This window comes from Thermobia domestica, chromosome 11 (assembly GCF_964235325.1).
Source record: "Thermobia domestica chromosome 11, izTheDome1.hap1.1, whole genome shotgun sequence".
NCBI classification, from domain to species: Eukaryota; Metazoa; Arthropoda; class Insecta; order Zygentoma; family Lepismatidae; genus Thermobia; species Thermobia domestica.
In genome coordinates, this window is record NC_137464.1 from 237787096 (window position 1) to 237806071 (window position 18976).

The 18976-nt window shown below is 37.4% G+C and overlaps 1 protein-coding gene across 2 annotated transcripts in view; it reads left to right on the top strand.

The window, feature by feature from the left end:
- Window positions 1-881: 881 nt before the first annotated feature.
- Window positions 882-18976, top strand: part of gig (TSC complex subunit tuberin) — a 121428-nt gene continuing 103333 nt past the window's right edge. Inside the window, exons 1-4 of one of the 2 annotated variants that reach the window (XM_081731841.1) lie at window positions 882-1029; window positions 4449-4571; window positions 13237-13370; window positions 17205-17395. In XM_081731841.1, the coding sequence (XP_081587967.1) occupies window positions 4481-4571; window positions 13237-13370; window positions 17205-17395 (416 nt within the window). In that variant the 5' untranslated portion in view covers window positions 882-1029; window positions 4449-4480. Of the gene's footprint in view, window positions 1095-4448; window positions 4572-13236; window positions 13371-17204; window positions 17396-18976 lie in introns of both variants that reach the window. The other variant, XM_081731840.1, reaches the window with a different exon arrangement.

Consider the following 18976-nt stretch of genomic DNA (forward strand, 5'->3'; position numbering starts at 1 on the left):
TGTTTGTTTTAGGACAAAAAAAGGATATAGTATACGTAAAGCCGCGTCAATTCCCGAAGGAGCTGGACGCTCATACTTTTAGGGATTATTCATTGAGTATCTACGAACTTACCAAGGGGGTAACAAAGCGACTTTAATTTTCTTATCGACTGATACGAAAATAAAAAAGAACATACCTCTACTTTATATCTGCATATGTAGTGCCCTTGTACTTTATCTATGACTATTATGTGTGTATTGGGGGGGGGGGTATTTAACGCATATCGCATGTCTTGTGCACATGGATACTTCTTACTATTGCACTACGTAGAAAATTTATGGTATTTCATGTAGAAGTGGTAATAGAACACAGAAGAATCGCAGATCACGACGTTGTCATGTATACTATTACCCAAAAAAATATTTGCGTTAATTTAAATCTTTTTGAAAACTTCTACATTAGTAACAAACAGTAACTACTGAACATAGGAAATAATAACAAGAATAGCTACTGTAAATAGCAGTTAAAGTTTAGTCTAAAATATTTTTCCCAGTCTTTACTTAGATAAAATTAAACGATTGTTTTTTTTTTTTTTTAATTATAATCTTACATTGAATATTTATCAGCAATTAGTCTCAATATTAGGTAAGATGTGCATGTGAATGGAATTGTTAAATATGCTGCTTTCTTGTAAAAATACAGAAAAACAACCCTTCCCCCCTAGGAGTTCACATTCCCCCCGGGTGAAAATATCTGAATTCAACACTGGTTGAGAAGCTTGTTGCATTATTTGCGTTGGTTTACAATTCGAGAATTTGCAAGACAATTACGGAATGAGGCCCATTATAATAAACGGCATAAAATAATGGATGGAGAGTGAATATGTTTGGAAGGAGGTTAAACATTTCATCTGCATTGCCTTGCACTCGCTTTCAGATGGAAACCGATTAGTATTGCGACTTGATCAGAAAGAAAAGAAGTCAATTTTTTTGTTTAGTGTTAAGTGTAGTGAAGTGTCAAAGTAGCGAATGTTTTTCTGTTTCTATAAGGTAGTTTGTACTTGCAATAAAGAGTTCACTTATTATTTGAATCATAAAGAAATGTATTGTATTAGGTACGTAAAAAAGAAAATTTTTAATCAATGCTCATCAGCTGATTATGTAAATTGTCCACTTTTTTGCGTGACATTGTAAAAGATATGTGTAAATGTTCAATATAAACAGAATGTTTTCTATGAAGGCAAAGAAAATAATGTTTTTGAGGTATGTCAAAAGTCACGGATGACTTCCTTGTACTAAATTTTGCATTTATGCCTTGTACTGTTAGTATTGAAAATTTGGCATATGTCGATCAGATGGAGGCCAGCATTTATTACAAAAATGACTATTTTTTAGGTTTGGAGGGCCAAGTTTTTAACCGAATTTTTTTTTGCGATATTTTCTTCACACTTTGTTAAGTTAGGGTAATTAAATTAGGACAGTACTGCCGAGAGCGTCAGCAAGTGAAGGCGGGTTGGAGCCCCGCAGGACACGTTGTTTTATATCTTCGTTATTGTTGGCTCCCCATTACCAAACAATTACTCCCAAAATTGTTACTTCCTGGTAAATTTTCAGTAACTAAAGTTAATTTTGGTTAGGTTACATTAGGATACGTCAGGTTAGGTTGGGTTTGCTTCCTTATTTGTGCCTTTTCAGAACGATATATGTACGTATTTTTTAGTTTGTTTATTTTCAAATCTTGATTACACTTACCGCACTGTGTTGTCAACTTTATTAATGCATGTCTCTCGAGAAACTTTAATATTTCGCTTCCCTTTCCTACGTATGTACGTATAAAGTTCAAAATTGAAATATCGCACCCGATACAGGATCCCGCCATACCTCAAACCGGTCAAACTTCAATTTGTGTATTCCTACACCCTTACGTATTATTCCGCGACAAGCAAATAGTCTATCACATATTTCACACACCCCGATTGCACACACTGATTTTCAATATCACTACGATCTCAGATTACTCACACTTCAATTACCTTTTCGTAACATGGAATGATTTCTTCTGTAATCATTCTGTTTTTTACCTAATTTTGGCCCTTATCTGTCCGACATAACCCGAGAATTTTGGATAGTAATGCGTTACAGTCCAGATGGCATTTTTTCCATCTGGCTTCTGGCGTTATTTCTCACGTAGGATTTTGGAAAAATATTACACTGTTTTATCTCCGAAACGGTCTAAGATTTTTTATTATTTTTAAAATAATAATTTACCGATTCAAATTATATCCCCCCATTTGGAAATATGTTTGAGTTTTCTTGCTGAAATCGAGCCTTCTGAAATTTGTTAAAAATAATAGTAATAATAATAATAAAATGTCAATCCTCAGAACTTTAATTTTGTTACTGTGGATCAGACGTATAACTTCTACTTTCAGGATTTATAAACAACTAAAACTTTTGCCATACATTATGTCAGTTTTCGCTACCACATTCTCATATTTGTCTCATGAAATCAGAATTTAGTCTTATTTGACATGACGTTTTCATTCAACATATTAAAGCTTCCAAAATATATGTGCAAGTTTCAAAATACGTATATTACAGTTTCCATTTCCAAAGCTTACAGATTGCAGTGATATTTTGTATTCTGATCGCTATCATAAGTGTGTGAAACATACGGAAAGGTCAAGTGTTTTGTAAACCAGTTTCAAAATTACAGGTCTCCAAAGTTCTCAAAATTTATCAAAAATTGCGTAAGTGACGTTTGTTCGATTTGTGTTTGTTACTGATTTAAAGGACCTGGGACGTTGGTTAACAACTTTCAAATCACATATAACAGTGGTTCTCAAACTTCCCGATAACACGGACCCCTTGTTCATTCGGAAAAGTCATCTGTGGACTCCCTTGCAATGCTATCTGAAATTTCACATGGTATTAAAAATATATATACTAATTAGAATTACCACTGACAAAAAGATCAGCAAAAACAATGCAGTAAGTAATTTTTTCTAAAGATACATGATTATTTCCTAGTGAACGAAAGGGTCTATCCTAGTAAGATAGTGAAATCGGCCCTTGATCCAAATTGGGTTGCTATTGACCCAAAAGGTTATCCTTGACCTAAAACTAATTTAAAAAAATGACCCCCTATCCTCTCCCCTTACTGAATTATCGTACCATACATGCTCAAAATTGAATATTTTTTAAAATTTTGGTGGGGGTGGTCGAAAAATTTTGAAAGTTTCACAGATTGTAGATACTATCTAGATGTAAATATGCAATTTTTTCAAAACCATTTTCTTTATTATTTTGCGTGTTGAAAATTTCAAAAAATTGTAGAAAAATTTCGGGGGGGCACATCGCTATTTTTTTTTTTTTTTTTTTTTTTTTTTTTTTTTTTTTTAAGAGTTTGTTATACCCTTAGGTACAACATATATTTTTTTTCGGGGACTGAAAGTGATGGCAACATTGTCAAAAAGAAATGAAACTGAAAACAAACTTGTTTTTCGCGCAGTTTTCTCACTGAGGGCCCCTTCAAACAATCCTTTGCCAGAGTTCACAATTTTCTTTCCTCTTGCGTCCCTTCCGATTCTGTCGTTTTTCGGCTGCTTCGGTTGTGTGCGTTTCGGAATAGAAACACCAAATATATCTCCGTAACAGTGCTTCCACTGCAACCGACTATTGCACAACGAAGTTACACACACCTCGCATCGGCTCCTTGTATCTATCAGTGCTTGCTTCACTGGCCACACACACACAGTGTCGCTCTCTATCAGCAGCTCTCCCTACCGCGAGCTGTGTAACTTGTGCAAGAGTCAGTTGAAGTGGAAGCACTGTTACGGGGATATGTTTGGGCAGCCGAAGAATGACAGAAGGGGAAGGAACGCAACAGAAATGAAAATTGTGAACTTTGGCAAAGAATTGTTCGAAGGGGCCCTCACCTTGAGGGCCCTAAAATGTTGGGAAAACTGTGCGAAAAACACGTTTGTTTTCAGTTTTATTTCTTTTTGACAATGTTGCTGTCATTTCAGGCCCCGAAAATATATATATATATGTTGTACCTAAAGGTACTTCTTTTATTATGAAAAGTTCAGCTGTTAGTGTGTGTCTATTAGAAAGCCATATTCTAGATTATAAATGTAGAAGTAGTTTTTTTTTTTTTTTTTTTTTTTTTAACTCAGAAAGTCTTACTTTCCATTGTGAATTTTGAAGAATAATAGTTCTTGTTTTTATATTGATATTCTCAACTTATTCTTCAACAAATGAAAAACTAAAAGTAACTGGAATAGCATTGTACAATTGTGTGATGTGAGTAGATATTTCACTGAGGAGGGTAAACATCACTGTCGAAACCGTAGAGTGTAATATAGCAAATGCATTTAGTATATATATAGTCTTTTAATTTAATAAACAACATAAATTCCTGTCGTTTATCTACTTTTTGTTTATTTACTTTGTTCTTTTTCTTCCAGGAGTGAATGCTGTAACCTATAACTGAGTCAAAATGTCTAAAACTGTGTCCAAAGATGCTGGCAAGGAGAAACCATTTCGTGAGAAATTAAAAGAATTTTTTCGCTTAAACAAAGGTGGAGCAGGTAAGAATTTTCGTACTTGGCCTTAATGGAGATACAAAAAATACCCCACCTCCATACGCTCGTATAGTTGGGAATAAAATTTAGAATTGGGTGTTATTGTGAAGTTTGCTTGTACAGCTGGCATTAAAACCAATCCACTGCACTATTTGAATGAACATCTTAGGGTTGAGTATTTTACATAGAAATGAAATGAAATCTTTCAGTTTAACGTCTCATAATTACACACTTTACGCCAAGGGAGGCGGATGATTCAGGTAAGTGAATGATAATTAAAATATTTGTGGTATGAGAATGTGGGAGGAAACGGAATACCCGAGAAAATTTATGGAGACGATATTGTCCATCACAAACTTACTTGGACGGGGATTAAACCAGGACCCCACGCACCAAAGGAAAGCGCTCAACCACAGAGCCACCGTACTTCAGTACGCTCTCTCTCTCTCTCACTCACACACACACACACACACACACACAAAAAAAGTAGAAGTTCAGGGATGAAATTACACGGTTATTCAACATATTCCACCCTAAGACTGATGCACCTGGTATAACAATGTTGCATCTTTTCTAACCCATGCAAGTAAAATTCATTTGATTGTGCTGAAACTACGTCTCCGTGGCATGTCAGACGTCAGGAATGCCGTCACAATCATGTCCAGTGAGGTGTTTATGTTCGGAACAAATGGGAATCCTAATGTATTTAATTTGGCAGCCACACCGTGGGACACGTGAGCTAGTCCATTTTCGTACGAAATGAGAATTCCTTTGGACAACTTTCCGCAACGTTTCATATTTATTACCTCCTCCAGCTGGTCTAATAGGTTAGCACAATACTCACCAGTGATACTAGAGTTCGAGATAAGTAGTCTACTAACAAAATACCATCTTTGTGGCAGATAATTGAAGCCATTAATTTCGCTGGTTTGTGGATGCGGAATTAGTTTGGCTGCGGAGGACCGGAGTGACTCCACTTCATTGGCTGATTCTTGGTCTCAGGATCATAGATATGGAGCCAGATTTTATCCCCAGTCACTAATCGGGTCAGAATTACCTTCAATGCGGCAAGTTAAACGGCTGATATTTGCCCGTCCTTAAGAATCAATTCATTGATAGCACCACATGTTGTCGGGTCAGTTAAGGTTGGTGGACCCCCACTGCTGCACTCGTATTCAACGTGATATTGTCAGTCTTGAAATAAGCTATCCAGGTTTTGATTTTGTTGTACGAAGGACACTGCTCCACCAGTGTTCGTGATATCTTGGTGTGAATATCTTTCTCACACTTTCCCTGCAGAGACAAAAACTTCATGATGGTCCGATGTATGAAACTTGCTGTATTTTCCATCATCACTGCTTCTAGCCTGAGAAAGACAGAGAGAGAGAAGTTTCACGAGGAATATATATTTGCACCATTACATACTAAGCTTTCTTACGAATCTATGTTCAAAGTTTTATGCGTACAGGAGGGGGAAGAACAAACCAGTAACTTTAGCTTCCCTTCATATAATAGCTGAAGATGATAACGGATTTTTACAAAACCCAATTTTTACCGTACATAAAATTGAATTTTATCAGCAGTAGTTAGTTTAGTGGTTACCGGTGATCCTTTGGCAGGATAATCCAGGTTTGTTTCTAGACTCAGTCGCACATTTGCTCTTTGTAAAGTTAAATGCAGTTTAAAATCCACAGTAAAAAATAGATAAAAAATTTGAAGATCAAGAAAATATAGGACCTAGCCAGAAATCAACTCCGGATTTACGGCTGACTTTACCGGTGCGACAACTACTGCACTATCTCTCCACTTCCTGAACAACGCACATCTTTCACTCCTTAGGTGGATGGGCATGCACCAGCCTCAGTTGGCGAATAATCCTCAAAATACTTCTCTCACCACAAATTCGTATATTATTATTTTCAGTTCAATTACAAATTATGGTCACTAATCTACTGAAAGTGAAGAAAGAGAGAAAGAAGAAGAAAAAAAAGCAGTTGAGAATGCTCCATGAGAATTGCCAGAACGAACTTAAAAAGAATGTAGAGTTGCACCGGGAAGGATAACTGTCATTATTCCTAGATGTAAAAGTAAATTTTTTATCCGCAAAAGATTTCTTTCACTTTCGTCTCTTTCTCGCAAAAAATAGTAAAATATCATCTCTCTATGACTTACAGTTCTCGAAATATGGCTGCTTAAATATCTAGAAATTTGAACTTTTTTGGCCAATATCTGGGGAACGGTGGCCAGTTTGCCAGTGTTCAGTTGGAAAGTGGCCACCGCTTACTATTTGGTACCAAAATATTTACCATCCTCTTATGTATTGATCACCATCAATATCATCTCTCTACAATTTATGGTTCCCGAGCTATGGCTCGTTAAATATCTAGAAATTGGCCCTTTTTTTTTTTTTTTTTTTTTTGCCAATATCTCAGGAACGGTAAGTCATAGAAAGATTATATTGGTATTACTCAATACCTAAGAGGATGGTAAAAATTTTGGTACCGATATTATTTGGTGACCAGTGGCCAACTGGCCATTGGCCAAATCAGTGGCCACCGGTCACTATTTGGTACCAAAATATTTACCATCCTTTTAGATATTGATCAACACCAATATGATCTCTGTATGACTCACGGTTTCCGAGATAAGGCACCTAAAATCTCTGGAAATCGACCATTTTTTGGCTAATATCTCGGGAACGTTGAGAGTGACGCGAAAATTTTAATCAATTTCTTTGATAGTTTTTGATGCTCTATCGAATGCAGGGTTCAAAATTGAAAAAATAGCAAATAACGGACAGACAGACACACAGACAGAGAATTCAGTAACGAAGTTTTTAAGTTCGTTGAAAATGTTTACATGAGAGAAATGCAGGTAGCTGTATACGTTACTACAGTGTTATACACATTTAAAACTTTCAACTTTAAGCTCTGTAGTTCTTTGAAAGTTCACTAGTATTAATTGCATCATATTGGTTGAGCTCACTTATTTGATAAGTATATCAAAACGTAAAAAGAAAGAAAACAAAGCGTTTATGACAAATAGTAATGTATAAAAATACACTGCATATAATATGTATATTTCTTTGCTGAAAAGGGAATAAAATTTAATCTCTTTAGTATTATATGCAAACTTGCCAGCACAATTTTTCAGTTTCTATAGAAATTTACTTAATTGAAAATGCTCTAATACTAACAATGTATTGTAAACAATACTGTGTTTCAGGGGCCGCGGTGGCTCAGTGGTAGAGCGTTCACCTCTTGTGCTTGGGGTCCCGGGTTCGATCCCAGCCCCCGCCAAGTGAACTTTGTAGTAGACAAACGTCGTGTGCGTGGGTTTCCTCGGGGCTCTCCCGTTTCCTCCCATTTTTTTCATTCATTTCTCATAATCACCGTCTCCTTTAGCCTAACCGGCATAAACGTGGGACGTAAAACTCAAAGATTTCATTTCATTTCAATACTATGTTTCACAAGCATTATTTTCTTAATAATTAATTTCTTTGAATTTTTTGTAGCATCAAGGCTATTTATCACGTAGAGTTATGGTTAATCTCGGTAGTTTAGTGCTTACCATGTTTGCTTTTTGTGTACGTAATTCCCGATTCGTCGTGCGCTCGCGTGCTCTTAAATAATTTTCCGACCCTCCTCGCACAAACTTATGTCTCAAACAAGGAAAGGAAACAACCCGTGATTTCGCAAACATATCAACTTTTGTTAAGTAGCAGTTTAAGTATATTTATAATGCAGTAAGCGCTTTGCAACTCGAGAACCATAATAGACATAAACATGGAATCTTAATATGTTTTAAAGAAATTACCCAAATAACCTATTCCAGGTCCCTACGTCACACCTGAGCTGAGATAGAGGAATGCAAAGTCCCCATAAGAATAACATGGGGACAATTTAAATATAATCGAAAACGACCAATATTAGAGTTAAATTCATAGTTTTTGGGGTCGCTAAGATGAATAATGAAAGTTGTAATCCAATTCAACATGAAGGTCATACTCCACTCACCAGGGAGGGGGTGAGATTTTAAAAGTAATCGGAAACGTCAGATATTAATATTGAATTCGTAGTTTTCGAGGTCGCTGAGTTTAACGGTATCAGTTTTCATGACGTTCAAGTTCATCCTCACCCCTTGGAGTAGGGGTGGGGGAGGATGACTTTTTAAAAATAATCAGATAAGCTAGCTAATTAGTAACTACTTTAACTAGAGCGAATTAAACACATTAACATATTTTCTCACGCTTGCGTGGGACTCTGCTGGTTGCTACTTAGGTAGTTTTAAATATTACTTTATTGTGAATCTTTTAAAAAAAAAATCCAAAATTTTGCTGCCCCCTAAATTCTGCCACTCTATGCTGGAGCACAGAATAGAACTTACCTAAATACGGACCTGCGTAATTCTGAATTGAACAGTAAGATTTTGTGTTTCACGTCCTTATGCAACAGCGAAGCTATGAAGGACATAGTTTACTATTAACGTGGGCTCGGAACCATGACCGGGGGATCTAATCCGGTGAAATAGTCGGGTGCACAGACCACCTTGCAAGATTATCACTCACAATATAGGCCGTTCTCTACCACGTATCCCGCCTCCAAGAGGAGAGCAGGATTACAGGACTACGCTCAGGTTCCGTCAAAGTAGGGATACATGGCTCATAATTCAGACTGATACAATAGGTCTCGTCTCTCTGCCTTGCCCTGAAGAGGAACAAGTAGTTGGTGAACTTTTTTTTTTTTTAAAAAAAATATTTTTGAATGCTCATGTCTGTACTGTAGTAAATGGTAGTGCTCAACATTTCGAAGCATCTGTGAGTACATTAATTTATTATCGTACGAAAGAACGTTCCGGTATAAATTATTTGAACTGATTATACAGGGTGTTTCAAAACAACATCGACAACGTGTGAGAGGTGATTCCTGATACCAAAATAACACAAAAAATATAAACCAACCTGGATGCACAAATGCTTCCTTTCGGAGTTACAGGCTGCCGAAAACAAGAACAAATTAAATTTAAAGGCCCATAGCTCCAAAACTATGGGGTCTACCGTAGTCGAGTCAAGACTTCACTCAGGAACTAATATGTGCGCTATCCAAAAATACATGTTTCAAAATCTTAAGGTTCTCACGCAACAATTTCTATAGAGGGCATTTGGTTACGGGCATTTAATTTGAAATACACACCAACTACCTCTATAGAAATTGTTGCGTGAGAACCTTAGGATTCTGAAAAATGTATGTTTGGATAGGGCACATACTGGTTCCTAAGTGAAGTCTTGATCCGAGTGCGGTAGACCCCATAGTTTATGGACCTTTAAAGTTGACCTTTTCATGTTTTCGGCAGCCTATAACTTCGAAAGGAAGCATTTGTGCATCTAGGTTGGTCTATACTTTTTGTCTTATCTTGGTGTCAGGAATCACCTCCCAAACGTTGTCGGTATTTTTTGAAACACCCTGTATAATATTGCATATTAAATAATCATGAACCCTCATGTACAGGGTTTGTATGATAAGTAATGAGACCAGGTCTGGAAACATTGTTTTATTGATCTGATCTGTACAGGGACTTAAAAGCTTTCGAAGTACTCTCCTCTTGCGTCGATGCACTTCTGCAATCGATGTTTCCACGCTGCAAACGCCCCCTGGAAGTCAGCAGCCGGCATGTCCTTTAGAAATGTGGTCACGGCTGCTTGGATGGCTGTGACGTCTGCAAAACGGGTTCCTTTCAAGCGTGGCTTCAGCTTCGGGAAGAGGAAGAAGTCGGCCGGGCTCACATCTGGGCTGTAGGGTGGTTGTGGAAGGACTTCCACCCCAATCCGGGTCAAAAAGGAGGTCACTAAGAAGGCGGTGTGGGCAGGGGCATTGTCGTGATGCAACTTCCACCGGCTAGCGATCGCCGGTCTTTTCCGCTTGACGCTCCTGTGCAGTCTCTCAAGGACTTGTTTGTAGAAGGCGGCGTTGACGGCTTGTCCTTGGGGTACAAACTCCTTGTGGACCACCCCCACATTGTCAAAAAAAACAATCAACATTGTTTTCACCTTTGACTTCGACATTCTGGCCTTCTTGGGGCGCGGGGACGCAGGAGTGTGCCACTCCGCGCTTTGACGTTTCGTTTCAGGGTCGTACTGGAACACCCACGACTCGTCACCTGTTATGACGTCATCTTCAAAGTTAGGGTCACTGTTCATGAGGTTCAACAGTTCCTGACAACAATCAACACGTCGTTGCTTTTGTTCGTCAGTCAACACTCGCGGCACCAGTTTCGCACAGATTTTTCTCATTCCCAATTGTTCCGTCACAATCTTGTGCACTGTTGTGTGGTTCATATCGAGTTCATCAGCAATCAATCTCAACGATAATCGACGGTCTGAGTTCAGGAGATCCCTCACTTTTGCCACAGTTTCGTCCGTAGTCACTGTTGTCGGGCGTCCAGCCCTCTCCAGATCCTCAACGCTTTCCCGGCCGTTCCGGAACGCACTGTGCCAACGAAACACCTGGGCTTTGGATAGGGCTTCCTCTTTGTAGGCCTCCGTGATGAGAGAAAGCGTCTGAGTAGCCGTTTTCCCCAGGCGAACGCAAAATTTGATCGCATAACGCTGTTCGATGGAACCCTCCATGTTTGTTGATTTTCCGCCGTGACAAGAATGTTCACAAGGGCTTTGTCCAAGGCTTGTCCGCGCTCCACTAAGGCTCGGAGCCAACTGACGCGCGGTGCGTTGCTTTGCTCGGACCCCCCCCTACATCCTCCATCACCGACAAACCCGCTCCAGCGACACGCGCGCCGCGGCGCGGCGAGTCTCATTACTTATCATACAGACCTTGTATGTGTTCTTCTTTCTCCGTCTTTCCCCATTAGGGTCGACGTTCCTAATGAATCTGCTTTATAAAGCGCTGTCCCGGAATTCTTTCTATGTTAGACCTTCTTTCTTGAAGTCATTCTTAACAATATCCATCCATTTCTATTTTGCGCTCCCTCTACCTCTCTTCTCATCCGTTGTCCTTGTCATTACTATTCTGATCACATAGTCGTTTGTTCTCATTAGATGGCCATACCACTACAGCCTTCTTTCTTAGATTATCTTAGACTTCTCTGTGACCTTGGTTGTTCCCCTTGATCTCTCATTACTCACTGTGTCTTCTTCTTGCCCCACACATCTAGCGCAGCATTCTCGTTTCGGTAACATTCATTTTTTTTCCCCCGTATGCTTTCTTTATTGGCTGTATTTCTGCTCCGTATATCATTGCTTGCCTAACCACTGTTTTATAAAGTGTCCTTTTATTCTTTATCGTAACTCTGCGGTCACACAGAAGACCACATACTTTCTTCCAATTTCGTTATCCTTTTTGTATTTTGTGTGTTGTTTACATGTCCAAATCACCATTCGTGGCAATAGATGGGCTTAAATATTTAAAGATTTTCACTTCGTTCAGTTGTCCTTCTAGCCTTATTTTCCCATTTTCATCTCCGTTGCACTCGAGATATTCTTTTTACTAATTCTTAGGCCTCTATCTTCTAAAGACTTCGCCAGCTCTCTACTCTAGTTTCAACTTCTTTATTTGTTATATAGTAGTACAATATCGTTGACAAACAGCATACACCAAGAGCCTTTACATCTTGGATTATGACATCCATGACAACATTGAAGAGGTATAGTATTAAGGCTGGGTCCTGATTTAATACAATCCTAACAGGGATTTGGTGTGTTAATCGTACACTACTACAAATTTGGGCCGTATCTCATACATGTATAGGATTATCCTTACGTATTTTTCTGGCACCCCTTTCTTTTTCAGAAATCTCTATACTTCCTGGAGTGGTACTCTGTCGTAGACTTTTTCCAAACCAATGAAGACCATATGCAATTCTTTTTGTTCCTGATGTTTTTCGTATTTTGTCTCTGCATAAAACTTGCGTCAATTCCTTCTCTTGGCATAAATTTAAACTGTTCTTCTCCTATTGATGTTTCTTCCCATATCGCCTTTCTACGATTTTCTCCCAAATCTTCGTCGTATGTGAGATTAGTTTGATTCTTCTGTAGTTTCCACAGTCCTGTACATCTCCCTTTTCCTTGAAATTAGGCACAATAACACTATCTCTCCATTGACCTGACATTTTTTCTTGTTCAAATTTTCTGATGCAGATTTCCTGTTCAAATTCTGTATCTTCTGGTCCCATACTCTTTTCCATACTCATACTGGTATGCCATCTGAATCTGTCGCTTTCACCGTCCTGGGGTCACATAATAAAAGGAAGGTTTTTTTTATCGCTAGTTCACGAAATCCTATAATATATAATTGTCCTAAACATTTTCATATTTAAATAAAATCCTTTTTCTAAGCGATCAAGGTCAGGATTACGGTAGATTCAAAACAAAGATAAAAAGTGGTTGTGCGTATAAGGAAATTAATAATGTTTGTAAGTAAAAATATCATTAGTAATGTAGAGAATTGTTTTTTCAAGAATATATGATGCAGTCAAAAGAACTGATAATGTTGCTAAATCTTATTTATTGAAAAACTCTGAATTGCGTTTTGATATTACAGTTGCAATTTCTTACTCACGTTTTCCAGTAACGTACCAAAATACTTGGGTCAATATTAAAATCGCTTTGGTGTTATTAACTTACAATAATTGATCTAATTTTTTTACCTTTCTCTTACAGCTTACAAAGGTCGGGTTGAATTTGCGCTAACCCCAGAAATAGAGAAAGAGATAAGTCGTGAAGCTCCAATAAGTCATCGAACAAAGGCTATCAAGGAATTAAGTGAAGAAGTGCTTCATAATAGACTCGAAGATGTAAGTTAGATTTTTTTTATTAGCATTGTAATAGACTTTTTCATGTTCTGTTGTCTATTTCTGTATTTGATGATCCGATCAGTTTACTTTTAATTCAGTACTTTTCATGTTTGCATTTGAAACAGCTCGTCTCATAAAACATAATATTTTCTTGCATAATTTGTCGCATTAGGCTTCGTCATGGCTATGTGGATAGCGTACGTGCCTTTAGTGTGGGATCGATTCCTGGCGGAAGCTCATGTGGTTCGGATCCCACATTAAGATCTAGTTCCACGTCTCATAACGCTTCGCTGCTGAACGGGACGCTAAACTCAAATCCAGTCGAGTTTAATCCAATTTGTCGCATTGTTTCTTCAGTTCGAATTCAAACATTTCTAAAGTTTTTTTTTTTTAATCTGTACAAATATAAGTGCAGAGCGGAAAATTTTGTTCTATAAAACGTCAAAATTCACCACCAAAAATGTCTATGGTTGGCTTTAGACGCTACCAATCGCAACCGAAGTGTGCTTCTATAGTATGTATGAAAATTCTGCCAAATTCGCACTTGAGAATGTTACGAAATTGTATGGTTTAGTAAAGGAAAGGTCACGAAATTTCATTTTGAAATTTTAGTAGACACCCTGTGCGGAGTATAGTTTAGAAGTAGAACAAGTGAGTTTCGTTTCACAGTGTGAAACTCCAGTAGTCTTTCAAACTATGGGAATTCAAAACTCAAGCTTGAAGTACGTAGTACATCTAAAACTACTGGTTGCAAGATTAATAAGATAGAACCTGTTCCTCGGACGCTGAATCCATATCAGAAATGCATTACTCGATATGCCTTACTGTTTTTATTCTATGCCGATAAATGTTGAAACCAGAAAATTTTAAATTTAAACTAATTCTGCATTGAATAGATGGTTAAGGGAGGAGATCGGAAGCTGAATCGATTGTCAAAAACTATATCTTAGTACCTCTTACCGTTTTCGCTGTACGGAAATTAGTATTGAAACCGGAAGTAGTAGTAAATTTTAACCACTTCCGGTTTTGGTAGACTGTTGTGGGTTGTGATGGTATGTTCTCTTGATATCGTGAATCAATTGCAGAAAACTGCTTGTTGCTATATATTACAATTTTTGTTCTATGGCGATAAATATAGAAACCGAAAATCACTAATTTCAACCACTTCCAGTTGAATAAAAAGTTAGTGAAAAAGATGGAACCTATTCTTGGAGTAATGAATCGATTGTAAGAAGCCAGACCTCCATGTCTCTTACCGTTTTTCCTCAGTGGAAATCAAGTGTTGAAACCGGAAGTAAAATTAATTTTGAACCACTTCCGGTTTTGACAGTCTACAGGATAGTCATCGTGCGTTGCTTTGAGACGCTGAATCGTTTGCCAAAAAAAAAAAAAAAAAAACGCTTTTCGCTATCTTGTTACCATTTTCGTTCAGTGATGATAAATGTTAAAACCAGAAATGACTGATTTGAAGCACTTCCGGTTTGAATGGAGAGTTAACGGAGGAGATTGAACCTATTTTTGGGATGCTGAATCGGTTGAAAGAAAAAATGCATCTCGATATATCTTACCGTTTTTTGCTCAGATACTTGTCGGCGGACGGAAGCGATACTTCTGACACTTGTGCATAGCATAATTTGGAAATCGAATAATAATTAAATATATTGACATATACCAAAGTTTGAGTTAATGTTTGCAATCTTGCAGTTTAGTTCCTTACGTGATCATCCGTATAGTGTCTCAAACGATCCGTAGAAACGAATTTTCGATCAAAAAGGTTGTCCTTATTTATGTGCCACCCTCTCTACTGATCTAGTGACTAGCACGTTTTTGGTGCACGGGGTTCCGGGTTCGATTTCTGGTGGGAGAGAATCGAAATTTGAACAGAATATGGTGGTTCAGATTCCACCTTAAACTGTAGGCCAACGTTTCATATAGCCTTAGTACTTAATGGAATGCTACTAAACTCTAATCCAGCGTTTCCCAACCTTTTTTCAACTTGCGGCACACTACGGGTGTTACTTGGATTCTCGCGGCACACTGTAAATATGAAACACAGTGGTATTTTTTCTGTGATTATTGATCTCCTTCTCACAGAGAAGAAAGCTCGAACACTGTTTTTTCCCCGTGGTAAATCATTATACTTATTTTTCATTCTAATTTAAAAATAGAAAACAACTGCAATGAAATATTGGACTCAGGTTTTTAAAAAATACGCTTTCTCTTTAAAAATTGTATCCAACCTTTCACTAAGAAGTAAGATCACTAAATAATGATCGAACAAACACATCTCTTCTACTTTTAGAACACAAATGTAGGTAATTTTTCGAAAGGATTTGATGATATTTTAAATTTTCAAGTTACGAAATAGTCTGCAGCAGTAAAGAAGCAATAATGGTCATAACAATGATAACAAATACTTTTTTCATCATTAGAAATGTACAGAACAGTAACTCGGTATGAAACTTAAAATTGTAGATTTATAGTAGAGGTTCATAGTAATGTGAAATACAAATATAAATTTTCCCCTACATTTGCAATTTGATTGCTATAAAATTAATAACTTTGTTTCTATTCCTCGCGGCACACCAGCGCCCCATTCACGGCACACCAGTGTGCCGCGGCACACCGGTTGGGAAACGCTGCTCTAATCCAATCATTATTCATATGCCAAATACAGGTTAGGGAGAAACTAATACAGAAAAGAATTTGTTTTTACTTATATCTGGAAGATTGTTGACGCCAAAGTCTAATTACACTTAAAATTGAGCCGCCTCCATTCCTGTAAAAACAATTACTGGTCGAAATGTAACTAACTTACGATTAATACATTTTACATCATTACTAAATTTCCAGCAATATTTTAGTTTTTTTAACTGCAGGGTGGACCAGAAGTAGTGACTCACCTTTTGCGTGATAAGTACATTTTTATTATAAACAAGAATCGCATGAAACAAAATCGTAGGTACAGAGGAATGATGTAAAAATCAAGTGCTTTACAGTATCTAATCCTTATTCTCCATTTGGAGGTCCACCTAGCGTTCATTAACATTGATGCATGTTTGCATCCGGAGACGCACATTTCTACAGGCATCTCGACACATCTGAACGGGAATGTTCTGGAATTTGTCGGTGATTCGCGCCGTCAGTTCCGCAACACTGTTTTATGGGTCGTGAAATAACCTTGTATCGAAGACTTTGTTCACCCTTGTTATTGGCTTCCGCTGTGACGTAGGATCACCGTACAGCTTCTTTATCCAGTCGCTGGACTTTCGAAACGTTGTGTGTCTCAGAAAGTAGGTGAACACATTGGACACGTTTCTCAAGCGTCAGGTGAGCCGCCATCTTGTAGTGTTGCCAACTGAAAAATGAAAATACCATTACACCACAAAAGACAAACAAAATAAGAAACAAACAAACAAGAACATCAATCATACAGCCTAACCTACCGCACCTAACAACAAGTGAGTCACTACTTCTGGGACACCCGGTACAGTATGACCATAAGGGAAATTAGGTTTTATTAGCGACGATTTCTTCAGATACGTTTTATCATTTGCTTTCTTTCCGTTCTAAATCTTCGCGTAATCAGTAATTTTAATACGAATAAGATTAACTCTAAAACTCGAAAAGTCATTCTATGGACCATGTTCGGAAGCCTAAGATTAAGTACCATAAATATATGAAATGCAAGTAAAATAAAGTGCATTTATTGAGTGTTACTCGATTCGAATTTGCTGCACGTTTAATGCTTCGCATAATGTTAGTACTTATTTCCTGTACAAACTTAATACATTTTAGGATTAGTAGTTATTTTTCTTGTTTTTGTTTATTTAGAATGCCATCGAAAAATTGTGGGTTTGTTTGGAAGATTTGCTGCACAAGGATGTTGCCAAAGAGCACAGGCACCTGGCATTTTCATTTTTCAAATGTTTGGTTCAAGGACAATATGAAAAGCTTGGCTTAATGAGAGCTCATTTCTTTCGTGTGATCAAAACGCACGATCTGCCTGAAGATGTTGGACCAAGGTGAGTCAAATAATACGTACTTGAATACGTAATTCTTGAGGTTGGGCAACTTTTTGTCTTACACATCCGTTATTCATTAGCTGTAAAACACACTAAATACATATTTCGTTATGTAAATGTAAATTGATAGATTTAAATAAATGGCAACGTACAATTTAACAGACGTTTTACTGTATGGGTCATTCCACGTCAGTTCAATCAAGGCTTTTAACCCACCATCTCAGATTTGGATGAAATTTGGTAGAGTTATAAAACTTTTTATGCTGATTACAAGTATGTAAATTTTATTGCAATAGTATCAGCAGTTCAGAAGTTACTGCATTTCAAAAATGAGAAGAAAATCAATTTCTAACAGTCGCGACATGGTATTTTCCCGTTTTGTAAGAACACTAAAACAGTCATATTTCGGTTCCTATTAATGCCAGAAACATAATTCTTTTTCTGTTCGGATTGCCTTAAAGTTGTTTACCACTAAAAAATGAAAACTTTCTGTAGAGCTGATAGAAAATTTATAGTCATTTAAAAGGTAACATTTTGGAGCAAAAAAACTAGGACGCCATTTTGTAAATTTCAAACCTTTATTTCTCAAAATCCCCATATTAGATTTCAACGAATTTGTTTTTGTTTGAAAGCTTATTACATCTAGTTTCACATATACAAAAATTGTGATGGGCCATCCAAGCACTGAGGACTGAGGAGATATCCCAGTCGGTGTTGCCAACTGATTGTGTAGTAAACTGTTTCGAATAACTTGCATACGATTTAACATATGCACCCCAAAATTGGTATAAGCACTCTTCGGTATCCTAGAAACACGTCTGTGAGCATTACCACTCCTCCCAAGCAACCCAGTTGTCAGGATTGCCAACCAATTTCAGGGTTGCCCGTCAGCGTTAGACGTATTTGTGCCACATTTTGCAGTAACTTTATTACATCTATTTTCACTATATAAAAATTGTGATGGGCCATCCAAACACGGAGGAGAAATAGGGAGTTTTAAAAATTTATAGTGAATAGGAAAAGTACAGTAAATGGGCGTTAGCATTTTTTAATGTTAATCAGAATAACTACAAAAGAAGAAAATATAATAAGCTTGACAGTATTATAGACCTCCATGTTATGGTACATAAAATAAATTTGCTGTAATTAGATATTAACATCAAGTACTTTTTGCAAACGTTTCCCACATTGAAGTAACTATTTGCAGAGACTTGGGAGATATCTGGTATGTTCTGCCAGTAGCAGTTGTTGTATCCACTTTACGTAAGATGTGAGTAAACGGAACACAACAGAAATCATTTTCAGCCTAATAAAATGAGGGAGATAGACAATGGGGATGTAGGAATTTTACTGATGCATCGCCTTGATCACTATCCACTAACTAAAATCTTCATCCAGACTTGTACGCTTTGCTCTAATCTTGAATGGCCCAGTTTTTTCAAAACAATGCATCGCACGTGTTCCTGGAATAGTTTTTGTTCTTAGAAATCTTTGTTGAAGTGCGGCACGAACAACAGCCATTTCTTCTTTGTGCACAAAGAAAAACATAGTACTAATGATGTTTTCTTCACAGAAATGAAA